This window comes from Somniosus microcephalus, chromosome 17, assembly GCF_052327205.1.
Source record: "Somniosus microcephalus isolate GS21.2 chromosome 17, FLI_Smic_1.0, whole genome shotgun sequence".
Lineage (NCBI taxonomy): Eukaryota > Metazoa > Chordata > Chondrichthyes > Squaliformes > Somniosidae > Somniosus > Somniosus microcephalus.
This window is the reverse complement of record NC_141003.1, coordinates 44,564,043-44,576,588: the sequence shown is the minus strand read 5'-3', so window position 1 is coordinate 44,576,588 and position 12,546 is coordinate 44,564,043. Positions and strand designations below refer to the sequence as shown.

The window sequence follows — 12,546 nt, the reverse complement described above, 5'->3', positions numbered from 1 at the left end:
TAAGTTCATTTTCAACAGTGGGATAGAGCCACTCACGACCCACCATGGACACTACCCACACCGGACCCGTCCAGGTAGGCAAAATTCTGGCCTTGGTCTCTACCCATCACCCACAGGCAGGTAGCTACCAGCCCACCACCTGTCCCCTAGTTACAAGAGCAATGAGGTCAGAATTTGGATCAGGAGGAGAGGTGCCAGAATCAGGAGGGAGGTGTGCAGAGAGCCGATAGAGTCACAAGTGTCAGAGGAGGGTAGACAGAGGTGCTTGAATCAGCAGTGAGTGGGGAGGGGGGACAGGGGTGGAAGAGGAGAACTCCCACAATCTGCAATAAGAGTGGCAGCAACAATGGTACAGCCAGCTGGTTCAGCTGTTTCAATCATTTTCTGAGTTAATATGGAATTGTGGCGTTGTTTCTCCTGGTCCCACGACATTTTCCTATTAACCATCATTAGAACAATGCAGATTAAGAGATCTAATCCAGATGTTCAAAATTATGAGGAATTTTTTTAAAGATAAATAGGCCAAAATCTTTCTTCACTGGTCAGTCAATTGGTAACTGGAAGGCATATATTTAAGATCATCACCAAAAGAATGAAGAACGAGATTGTGAGAATTTTTTTTGATTGTTAAGTCATGGAATGTTCTACCAGAAACACAATTCATAAAAGGGCAAATGATTGAGATTAAGCGGGTAACCGCCTACACAAGTGTGATGGGCCGACTGGGCTCCTTCTGTGCTGTAATATAAGAACATAAGAACATAAGAAATAGGAGCAGGAGTAGGCCATACGGCCCCTCGGGCCTGCTCCGCCATTCAATAGGATCATGGCTGATCTGAATCTAGACTCACGTCCACTTCCCTGCCCTCTCCCCATAACCCCTAATTCCCTTATCTGCTAGGAAAATGTCTATCTCCATTTTAAATTTATTTAATGTTGCAGCTTCCACAGCTCTCTGGGATAGCAAATTCCATAGATTTACTACCCTCTGAGTGAAGAAGTTTCTCCTCATCTCAGTTTTGAAAGGGCAGCCCCTTATTCTAAGATTATGCCCCCTAGTTCTAATCTCACCCATCAGTGGAAACATCCTCACCGCATCCACCCGATCAAGCCCCCTCACAATCTTATATGTTTCGATAAGATCGCCTCTCATTCTTCTGAACTCCAATGAGTAGAGTCCCAACCTACTCAGAGAATTCCGTAAAAGTCAAGCCAGCCAACTGTACCAGTGCTGCTGCCGCCCTTTCTTGCAGCAAGTGCTGCCGTCACAGTCGAGGACCTGAATGAAGCAGCCGTATGCTACCGGTTACATCAGCCTGTAAACATTTCACATTATACTGTATACCTTCCATTACACCCCTGTGCATAAACTTCTTTCCATAAAATAGAATGCGGTTATGTGGAATGCTACTTGTGTGCACCCTGTTGACTCATCACATGAAGTATTGAATAATATTTGTGTGGTGATTTATTGCCGTATTATTAATACCTCCATGTGCACCAACTCCTTTCCAATGAACTCCATGTACAGTATTCAAAAATCAACAAAGTAATTGTTGTGCTTCTGTGCTGACTGCAAAGCAAGTGCACCAGTAAATGGATTTCTTGAAAGAAAAATCATTGAATTAAATACTAGTAAGTAAAGAAATCCTAACAGGGTCAGTGTGTTCTCCTGCAATTCCTATTTCAATAAAAAAAAAACAAGAGCACACCTTACACAGAACTCCCATCAACCAATCATGAAAGTAACATGTGTACTTTATATGTCTTTTAACATTCAGCAAGCTAAAATATGGAGTGGTGGATGTAACTGTGTAAAAAGATGCAGTTCTCCATCTGCTATTGGTGACTCCATTTCTTCTGACTGCATAGCTACCTTTTGATCGGCTGTTCCATCCAATCTCAGGCTGGAACAATTGGCAACGGATTCCCGCTGCACATATGTAAATTTCTCTTTCCCACCCAAACTAATGTTAATTCCTATTGATCACAATAGAAATGATTGACATTTCTGAGTGTCGAAGAGCTTGGGGTATCAAGTCCCATTCTGTAAACTTTGGTTGTTCTGTAGATTGACAAAGGAAGCAGGAAAAAACAAAATTTAAGCTTAAAATCTATGTATTATATTCTTACCATCCACACAGGCTGGTTTTGCTCTCGTTGTGCCAGCAATCTGCCCCTTTTTACATGCACACCTAGCAGTTTGTCTGGCTATAGTCCTTCGCGGTTGACTGCTATCTTTGTCCAGGGTGACTATCTCACAGGTACCTGCAGCGAGCTGACCTGGAAAAAAAATACAAGCACCCGGTGTTAATGTGTGAGCTGCACCAGAACAATCATGAACAGTATCACATTCTATCCACATACAAGGAAAACGAGGTTGCCAGAAATATATTTAAATAGCATCCGCGTACAGATAAGAGAGATAAATATCTACAACAGTGCATTTTAAAATTCAGGGAATGACTTCCAGTTAATACTTTAAGTAGCGCTCTTTCTTTCCAGCCTTGGAATTATGTATAATGTTTCTCTGTATGACAACTACAAAACATAGTTTTATGACTTGTGAGTGGCACACCTAAAGTAAATTAGGACAGTGAGTAGTTATTAGCAGCAATCTCCAAATGAGCATGAACTGTATCAGACAACGTTTTATCTTGTTTGCGTGATTGCAAAAGTGTGATTGTGCTACATTCTGCGATCCAAACACACTTTGGCACAACTGAAATAAACTGAAACCTGTGTTGCTCCCCTTTCGTTGCAGTGCACTGTTTTTCTGTGGCTGTAAAAATGATTTGATAGAGACAGCATTAATGCAGACTCCAGGTGCCTTTAGTATTATTTTGTTAATTTTCAGGTAGCTGATGCACAATACATTGAAGGAAGCATGTTCCATGTATTTTTGAAATAGAATATATATAAACTTAAAAACTACTTGAGACACATGTATACTTGGCCTCCCTGTGCCAAATATCCCAAAATTCTAGCATAATTTCATCCTCTTCCTTTAAAATGTAAAGGAGAAAAGAGCCTCAGCATTTGCACTGAACCATAGGAGTCTCATTTTCTCTGCAATTAAATTCACAGAATGTGGAAATGAAAGGATCACATCCTGCAAGTTTAATCAACTTTATTTTGGATAATAAGAGCATATTGAAAAAATTGATAATGCAAAGTTTATACGATCAATAGCAGAGGGCAATAACAAACAAATATTCCTCACTGGTTATCTGGATTTTTTTTTAAATCACTAATTTAAATAAAAGTAGGTCATTATTTAGGACAGCTAAGTGCATCTGAGAAGCAGAGCTTGGGATTGAGAAAAAAAACTAAATAGATAAGAACATGAAGAAACATGGAAATACAAAAGCTCAGTCCATCAAATTCATAGCTTCCAACAGACCATCTACGCTTACAAATGGCATATAGTATTGATAAATTTACACAAATCAATACTGGTGCAGAAATATTAAATGTGGCCACACAGCGAAGAGTGAAACATTACAAGGGTTAAATAATATAACGGATTTAGGAGTGACGTTCAAACTGTATGTGACCACAATTAACAAAGCAGCATACCCAAAAGAAGGGTACAGCACTAGATTTCCTTACTGTCCCTCTCACTTGGACACTAGTGAGGCAAAGCTCACTTTAGGTGACACAACCTCAATCCATATATATCTCTCTGGGTTCAGGTTGTTTATTAAGGCCAGACATTTCTGCGGTGCAGGTCCACTCCCTGGAACAGCCAGTGCCGAGAAGCAGGGAGGCGAGTTCGCTGCATGCACAATGACTATCTAATTGCTGCTGGTTGTGGAGCCCTCTGGTTGCCTCCAGCCCCGAAGCGCCACTGAAGGACCTGCAGAAGGAAAAGGGTGCCTACCTTATAGAGTCCTCCAGGTCCTTTTTGTCTACCTGTCTCAGATCCTGCAATCTCAGCGGAACTGGGTGCAAGTCCTAAGGTCTACTTCTTCTGGGTGCACATCCAAATAGGCGTCCACTCAGCAATGAGACATGAAAATGAGGCAGTATGCACCTTTACATCTCTCCTGCCTCATTTGCATGATTATGCCTACTGCATGCACAAGCCCTCTGTCTCCCACTGCCCCTTGGAGATTCCCAGGCAACCATATCACATGTCTTCGCCTTTTTTTCTCTGCTTCATACCCAGGAAATAAGCATTCCCCAGGCACACAGCAAGTGAACAGTAGTATTTACAAGTCCGTGTTAGTTAACTTAACTCTCTTGATTAGGCAAATTAAATGACGTGAGAGTCCTGGATACCAGACCTAAAAAGCATATGGAGCCTTTAAAAAAAAATAGGAGAGAGAAAAAAAGGCCTCTGGGGTTGCTATGCTGGACATGAGCCCACAGCACAACTCTGTCCTCCAATATGGACATTTCACTGTGAAAGGACCACAGGAGAAGAAAACTGATAAATAGCGAACTCCGGTTGAGCATATTGCTAAAATAGTCTTGAGATAACAATTTTGGATTGATTCGATTATTGGATGCAAAATAATTGGAGAAATTTTACCACTTTATTTCTAGCTCATCAAAAATGTTGCAGACATAACCTATCCTGCACCAAGTGCCGCTCACCTATCACCCCTGTGCTCACTGACCTCCAATGGTTCCCAGTCCCCTGACATCTCAAAATTTTAAATTCTTAGCCTTGTGTTTAAATTCATTCATGGCCTCAACCAATGTTCCCTCTAACTTTTTTTCGGTGCGCGGCCCATTCACAGTTTTGAGTATGCGCGAAACTTAACATCGGAAAAGCCGGTCCCGTGCACATCTGCGTGGCCATGCAGCTTAATGGGAATGTTGGCCTCAACTCTTCCTTTCTCCATAACAACCTTCAGGCCTATAACCCCCCCCCACCGCCCCTCGCAAATCCTCTAATCCTGTGACTCTTGTGCATCTCCCCGGCCTTTATCCCGCTATTGGTGGCTGTACTTTCATTATCTTGGTGCCATGTTCTTGAATTGTGTCTCTACACCTCTTCAACTCCCAAAGCTCCCTCTTCTCCTTTAAGACTCTCCTTAAAGTCCAGCTCTTAGAGCAAGTGGCAAACAACCTGGACCCTGAAAATGAAAATTGAAAAAAAATTGGATCGGCACCCCCCCTCCCCCTCCTTGCTCAGGGCTATGGCAAGGTCATGTACAAAGGCCTAGGCAGCACCCCCCATCCCCATCCCAACCCTCTCCCCCCCCCTCCCCCATGGAGCATGGGGCAGACACCACAGAAGTGCCCAAGTAGTACTTCTGTCCACCGGCCCCATGCACATGAGGTGTCCTCCCAGAGACCTCACAAACTCCAGCAGGAGTCAGTGCTGGAGGGAGGACATGGGATCACAGCCCATGGAATTTTGAGGCCCCAATGGGAACGAATAGAAAATGTTCTAAACCTTTAATAAGGGATTTATATCGGTCTCAAATAATTTATTTAGGTTCAATCAGATTGTCAATGTTTGCAGATGAACATGCTTCGGTGATGGCTGCTATAAATTAATAGACTCCATTTCAAGCTACATGATTTAGTCTGAATAACAAGCTTGCTTTCCTCACCCATATAGTTCTCAAAACATTATTAATTGCTTAAAACTTTAAGCATCACGTTAACAGTTCATCAAATACAAAACTTCTACACTAACCCATTAATTAAGCAACTGATTTAGAGTGATGTATGAAATGCAAATATGTTTAAAATACACCACTGACTTAACTTGCTTTTGGTGCCCAATATAATTTGTTTAGAGATTGAGCTCCACACTAGGAGGCAAAAAATGCTCATTTTCAGAAAATGACATTAGCCTTTAATTACAAAGCCTGCAGGATGCCGTTTAGAATATGCCACATATGTTGTAGCATTTTAAGAGGAAAAAAATTGTATAATTTTAAATGCAACGTATATCATAACCACATGGACCTGCTGGAGCTAATGCATAACTCTCAGCGGTAGCATTATTAAAATTACCACTATTATTTATGCGGAGCTTATCAACATCCAGAGTGCAGTCAGTATGTTACATTCTGTGTATATGAATTTAGCAATTTGAGATATGAATGAAAGACTTGCATCCATTTAGTGCCTTATCATCTTTCTTAGAAACATCCCAAAGTGCTTCACATACAATGAATCACTTTGAAATGCAATCATTGTTGTTATGTCACCAAACAAGATAGCCATTTTAAATGATCACTTTGAAATCCTTGTTATGTTGAAAAGAAAGGTAGTGGAAGCAGATTCAATAATAACTTTCAAGAGGGAATTGAATATATATTTGAAAAGGAAAAAAATACAGGGTTATGGGGAAAGAGCAGTGGAGTGGGACTAATTGGATAACTCTTTGAAAGAGCTGGCACAGACACGATAGGCCGAATGGCCTCCTTTTATGCTGCATCATTCCATGATTCTATTAAATATTGGCCTGTGATCTGTAATATATGTTTGAACTACTGGAACAGGCAGATGGTTTAATGTCTCAGCTGAAGAACAACCTCTCTGACAATGCCGCACACCCCCTGTACTACACTGAAGTACCAGTCTAGATTACAACTGCAAGTACAGGAGTGAGATTGGAGCAAACTCACAACCTTCTGACTGAGAAGTGAGAGTGCTATCAATTGAGCCCACAGGAAGAAGAAAGGAATTTATTGCTGTATATGGTGCAATATTACATCTCTCAGAAATGGCTTAAGTGCGTCACAAACAATGAACGTCTTGGAAGTGTCGTGACCGGTGTTATGTAGCAAAGACAACAACCCTACAAAAGCCCTACATCCTAGGGTTTTGAAAGAGGTGGCTGTAGAGATAGTGGATGCATTGGTTGTCATTTTTCAAAATTCCAAAGATTCTGGAACGGTTCCCGCGGATTGGAAGGTGGCAAATGTAACCCCACTATTTAAGAAAGGAGGGAGAGAGAAAATGGGGAACTACAGACCACTTAGCCTGACATCAGTAGTAGGGAAAATGCTAGAAGCTATTATTAAGGACATGCTAACAGGACACTTAGAAAATAATAATAGGTTTGGGCTGAGTCAACACGGATTTATGAAAGGGAAATTGTGTTTGACGAATCTTTTTTGAGGTTGTAACTAGCAGAATAGATAAGGTGGAACCAGTGGATGTGGTGTATTTGGATTTTCAGAAGGCATTCGATAAGCTGCCACACAAAAGATTACAAAATAAAATTAGTGCTCATGGGATTGGGATTGGTTAACGGACAGAAAACAGAGAGTAGGAATAAACGGGTCATTTTCGCGTTGGCAGGCTGTAACTAGTGGGGTACCACAAGGATCAGTGCTTGGGCCTCAGCTATTCACAATCTACATCAATGATTTGGATGAGGGGGCCAAATGTAATATAGCCAAGCTTGCTGATGATACAAAGCTGGGTGGTAATGTAAGTTGTGAGGAGGATGAAAGGAGGCTTCAAGGGATTTAGACAGGCTAAGTGAGTGGGCAAGAACATGGCAAATGGAATATAATGTGGAGAAATGTGAAGTTATCCACTTTGGTAGGAAAAATAGAAAAGCAGAGTATTTTTTAAATGGTGAGAGATTGGGAAATGTTGGTGTTCAGAGGGACCTGGGTTTCCTTGTACACGCATCACTGAAAGTTAACATGCAGGTTCAGCAAGCAATTAGGAAAGCAAATGGTATATTGGCCTTTATTACAAGAGGATTTGAGTATAAGAGTAAAGACATCTTACTGCAATTATATAGGGCCCTGGTGAGACCACACCTGGAGTATTGTGTACAGTTTTGGCCTCCTTACCTATGGAAGGATATACTTGCCATAGATGGAGTGGAACGAAGGTTCACCAGACTGGTTCCTGGGATGGGGGGATTGTCCTATGAGGAGAGATTGAGTAGACTAGACCTATATTCTCTAGAGTTTAGAAGAATGAGAGGTGATCTCATTGAAACATACACAATTCTTACAGGGCTTGACAGAGTAGATGCAGGGAGGATGTTTCCCCTGGCTGGGGAGTCTAGAACCAGGGGTCACAGTCTCAGAATAAGGGGTCGGCCATTTAGGACTGAGAGGAGGAGAAATTTCTTCACTCAGAGGGTGGTGAATCTTTGGAATTCTCTACCCCAGAGGGCTGTGGGGGCTCAGTCATCGAGTATATTCAAGACAGAGATCGATAGATTTTTGAGTATTAAGGCAATCAAGGGATATGGGGATAGTGCAGGAAAGTGGAGATGAGGTAGAAGATCATGATCATGATCTTACTGAATGGTGGAGCAGGCTCGAAGGGCCAAATGGCCTACTCCTGCTCCTATGTTCTTATGTTCTTCTGCACTTAGCAAGATCCCACAAAAATCAATGAAATGAATAACCAATTAATTTTTTTTAGGGGGTGGGGAATTTATTGAGGGAAAATGTTGACTAGAACACTGGAAGAAATCTCTCATCTTCAAACAGTGTCAGTTATCTTTAATGTACATCTCAATGAGAATGTCTCATTTAACAAATGGATGCTTGGGCAATGCAATTTTCCCTCAGTACTGGATTAAAACGTTAGCCTAGACTGAGCTAAGGCACTGGCGTAGGGCTCAAATCCATAACCTTTTGACCCTGAGGCAATGTTGCTATCATCTGAGCCAAACGTTTTAAACATTTTTTCCTCTTTAAAATTAAAAGATAATAGTACAAAGGGACTGATTTTTTCCCCCCCCACTTTGCACCGAGCATTTCTGAGCCACAAATGGCATTGGCCAGATGTAATCTCAAAGCTCCACTACATTACCATATCAATGTACCTCAGCAACTTACTGCTCCAGTGTGACTGTTCCATTTATCACACTTTTTGGCCTTTTGGCCTCTGAGCCAATGGTGTACCAATTAGTGGAGGCTTTGAGGTCAGTTTGTGCTGTGGGGTCATGGCCATTGGGATCAAAGCTGTTGAGTTTCCAATGTCATTTCATTTCAAAGTTTAAACAGCCATTCAAGAGAGACAATCTTTATTTTATATCTCGAGGCTGGATTCAAACCTAGATCCCAGAGGTGAAAAGATAGCTTTTTGATCCATTGTGTTGTCCAGTTCTTTTGCACGTCCCATATTCACAGGTACACACCAGATTACTACATTTTATTTCAACATAATACGCCAATAAAATGGAGCATTTCACTAATATTGGGGCCATGGTAACCTGAATACTAAGTGGGAAGAATTAACTTGCATTTATTTAGTGCCTTTCATCAGGACAATGAAGAACTTTCCTCATGTAGTCACGGTTGGAATGTAGGCAAACACAAAAAAAACAGCCAAATTGTGCACAGCAAACCCTCACATACAGCAATGAAGTAAATGACCAGGTAATCTGTATTTAAGTACCACTAATGCAAATCCTTAGGGCGAGTGGGAGGGAGAAGATGCTGAGCAGGACATGAGTTACTCGTGATCCTTTTTCAATATCACTAGAAATTCCTTTGTCTGCACTAAAATTGTGTAGATGGTGGACTACCTTTGATTTCTGTGAGTTATAAGGCAAATCCTGTGAGGCAAGATGTATTCTAACGAATGTAGATGAACAACCAGTTGGAACATGATAATCTTGCTGAACCACTTGTAAAGCAGTTAATGATGTGCTTAATGAGATTAAATCTGCAAAGTGTTCCTAATGCTACCGTACCATGCACACACCTTTGCTGCCTTGGGTTCTGATTGGCTCAGCTGCATTACTTCACCCAGTCCTGCTTTTTTTAAATTATAAATTTAGAGCATGTGTTAATACCATTTGTGGGCGAGCTATTTGTTGTCCATTTGATAAGAAGTATTACTAAGTTACAAATATACATAGCCACTGAGTCCTGCAAATGGTTAGTGCTCTTTTTAAATTGTGAAGTGGAAATCCTATTACGTGCCTGGAGTGTTACTGATGAAAGGTTTTACACCATTTTATGACAAAAAGATAATTGAGTTGTGCCTCTGAGATTGGGCTGTCTTAAAAGCTCAGCACTGATATTTTTTAAATGCTCATTTTTTTATCTCTGCATCAGTAATAAAAAAGTGATGAGCCATACAGATATTTCTGTACTTGAATGGAATATATAATACAAAAGGAGTATTCGCAGTCTTGCTTTGCTTTTTTTTCCAAGTCTTAAGCAGTCATATGGAACCATTACATAACAGGACATGAAAGAGAATAAGAACAAACCACTAAAATAGGTTTTACAGCTTGCAACATGACATTATAAACTGTAGGTCAGTATTCTCACACAGCATAGCCTTTCACTGATCTATGCCTGTGGAATTGCATGGCTACCATACAGAGGCCAGCATGAAGTCAACAATATTCTTAATTAAGACCTAAAACTTAATGCTTCCATACATACATTTCGTAAAATAGCACTGAAGTTCAAAATAGAATTACCCAAGTCACCTAACAAAGCTTTCAGTGGAGTAGAACACAGCCAGCACGTTACTGGTCGTGTGCTGGGCAACTGTGTACAGTTACTGGTACAATGCAAGTTACAACAGCAGCAGCCATCTTTTGTTTTCCCTTCAGAAAGCATCATTTTGGCAGATCACAAAGCTCTTTTTAGGATCCTGAAGTTGATTGTTTTTTAAAAAAATTCCACAGAATGCAGCCAATCATATCTTGATACTAAGAAGCTGTCACCTATCTTGGGCACAGGAACAGGCTCCAGAGACTTGAGCACAAAGTCTAGGCTGACATTCAAGAGCAGTACTGAGGGAGTGCTGCACTGTCAGAGTTGCCTCCTTCATATGAAATGTTAAACCGAGGCCCTGTCTACCCTCTCAGGTGGACATTAAAGATCCCATTTCGAAGCAGAGCAGGGGAGTTATCCCCGGTGTCCTGGCCAATATTTATCCCTCAACCAAAAACAACTTGGATTTATATAGTGCCTTTAACGTAGTAAAATGTCCCAACCCGCTTCACAGGAGCGTTATCAGACAAAATCTGACACCGAGCCGTGTAAAGAGATATTAGGACAGATGACCAAAAGCTTGGTCACAGATGTAGGTTTTAAGGAGCATCTTAAAGAAGGAGAGAGTTGAGAGATGGAGACATTTAGGGAGGGAATTCCAGAGCTTAAAGCCTAGCCAGCTGAAGGCACAGCCGTCAATGGTGAGACAATGGAAATCAGGAATGAACAAGAGGCCAGAATTGGAGAAACGCAAGGATGTCGGAGAAGTTTACAGAAATAGGGAGGGGCGAGCCCATGGAGGGATTTGAACGCAAGGATGAGAATTTTAAATTTGAGGCACTGCGAGACCGGGAGCCAATGTAGGTCAGTGAGCACAGGGGTGATAGGTGAACGGGACTGGGTGCGAGTTAGGATATGGGCAGCAGAGTTTTAGATGACATCATCAATATCACTAAAACAAATTACCTGGTCATTATCACGTTGCTGTTTGCGGGAGCTTGCTGTGCGAAATTGGCTGCCGCGTTTCCTACATTAAAGCAGTGACTACACTTCAAAAGTACTTCATTGGAAGTAAAACACCAAAGGGATGCACTGAGGTCGTGAAAGCCTCTATAAAAATACAAGTCTTTCTATTTTTCTTTTAAACTTTCCCACTCTCCCACAGGATCTTGGGCCGTAATGTTTCCGGCGCTCAGCCGACCCGATTGGTGGCGGGTCAGCTGTGAAATTTAAAATGGTTGACTGTGGATCAGGAACCCGATTTCCCGATGTCGGGTCTGTCAGTGCTGAGCAGACCCAAGATGCAGCGACGGGGGACTCAATTCAAATCATTAATAGCTTGTTTACAGCCACTTAATGCTTTTTTCCCCAGCTTTTTAACTTTCACAGGTCTCCCATGGGTTTCCCGCTATGTCTAGACCTTGGCTGTGAAGCTGAGGCGGGAGGTCAGTGGCCATTGAATCAGCTGATGAGTTGAGAGCTTCAAATGTCAGCTCAAAGCTCCCAGCTGATTCAGATACCTTCCCTTAAACACTAGCATCTCTAAACTGCATTTCCACTACAGATTCAGGATGCTGCAAATCTTTACACAAGTCTCCATGCAGTCTGACCTCATTACCTCTCCCACCATTGACAGATCACTTCTGTCATCTCTACTTCACCTGCCATCTATTCTATCAGCATGGGTGCACTTTATACTCTCCCATCTTGGTCCTCAGAATCTGACCACAATCAGCCTCAACACCAGCAGCACCAGGCACACCAGCAGCACCAACAAACACACCAACCTTCTCCACAATCACTTGGTGCTGCACAGGACATCAGCACCCGACCACATTGCTGCCCGGGAGGCCGAGGATGGCCTCACCATGGCCACATTTACTTCACTTGACGCTGCACAACCTGGCTGACACATGATTTGGCAGGTTGGCACCACCCCATACCAACAACATAAAGCATCCCTACAATGTCCAAGCCATTCCTTTCACACTCATCAGCATTGCAAGGGGTACGCAAAGTGTTGAAAATAAAGATTTCAATATTTGACAGCATATTAACAGAAGCTTCACAAACATTGGCTAGTGCCTACCCTTGTGTGTTATTAGTTGGTATGATTGCACTAGGATGAGGGTGAGTGTAA

General features: G+C 41.9%; 1 protein-coding gene across 3 annotated transcripts in view; it reads right to left on the bottom strand.

Moving 5' to 3' along the window:
• tafa5a (TAFA chemokine like family member 5a) overlaps positions 1 to 12,546 on the bottom strand; it is an 849,608-nt gene that overhangs the window by 395,709 nt on the left and 441,353 nt on the right. For all 3 annotated transcript variants that reach the window (XM_086010303.1, XM_086010301.1, XM_086010302.1), the window contains exon 2: positions 2,134 to 2,283. In XM_086010303.1, coding sequence (XP_085866429.1) covers positions 2,134 to 2,283 — 150 coding nt within the window. The remainder of the gene's footprint in view (positions 1 to 2,133; positions 2,284 to 12,546) is intronic.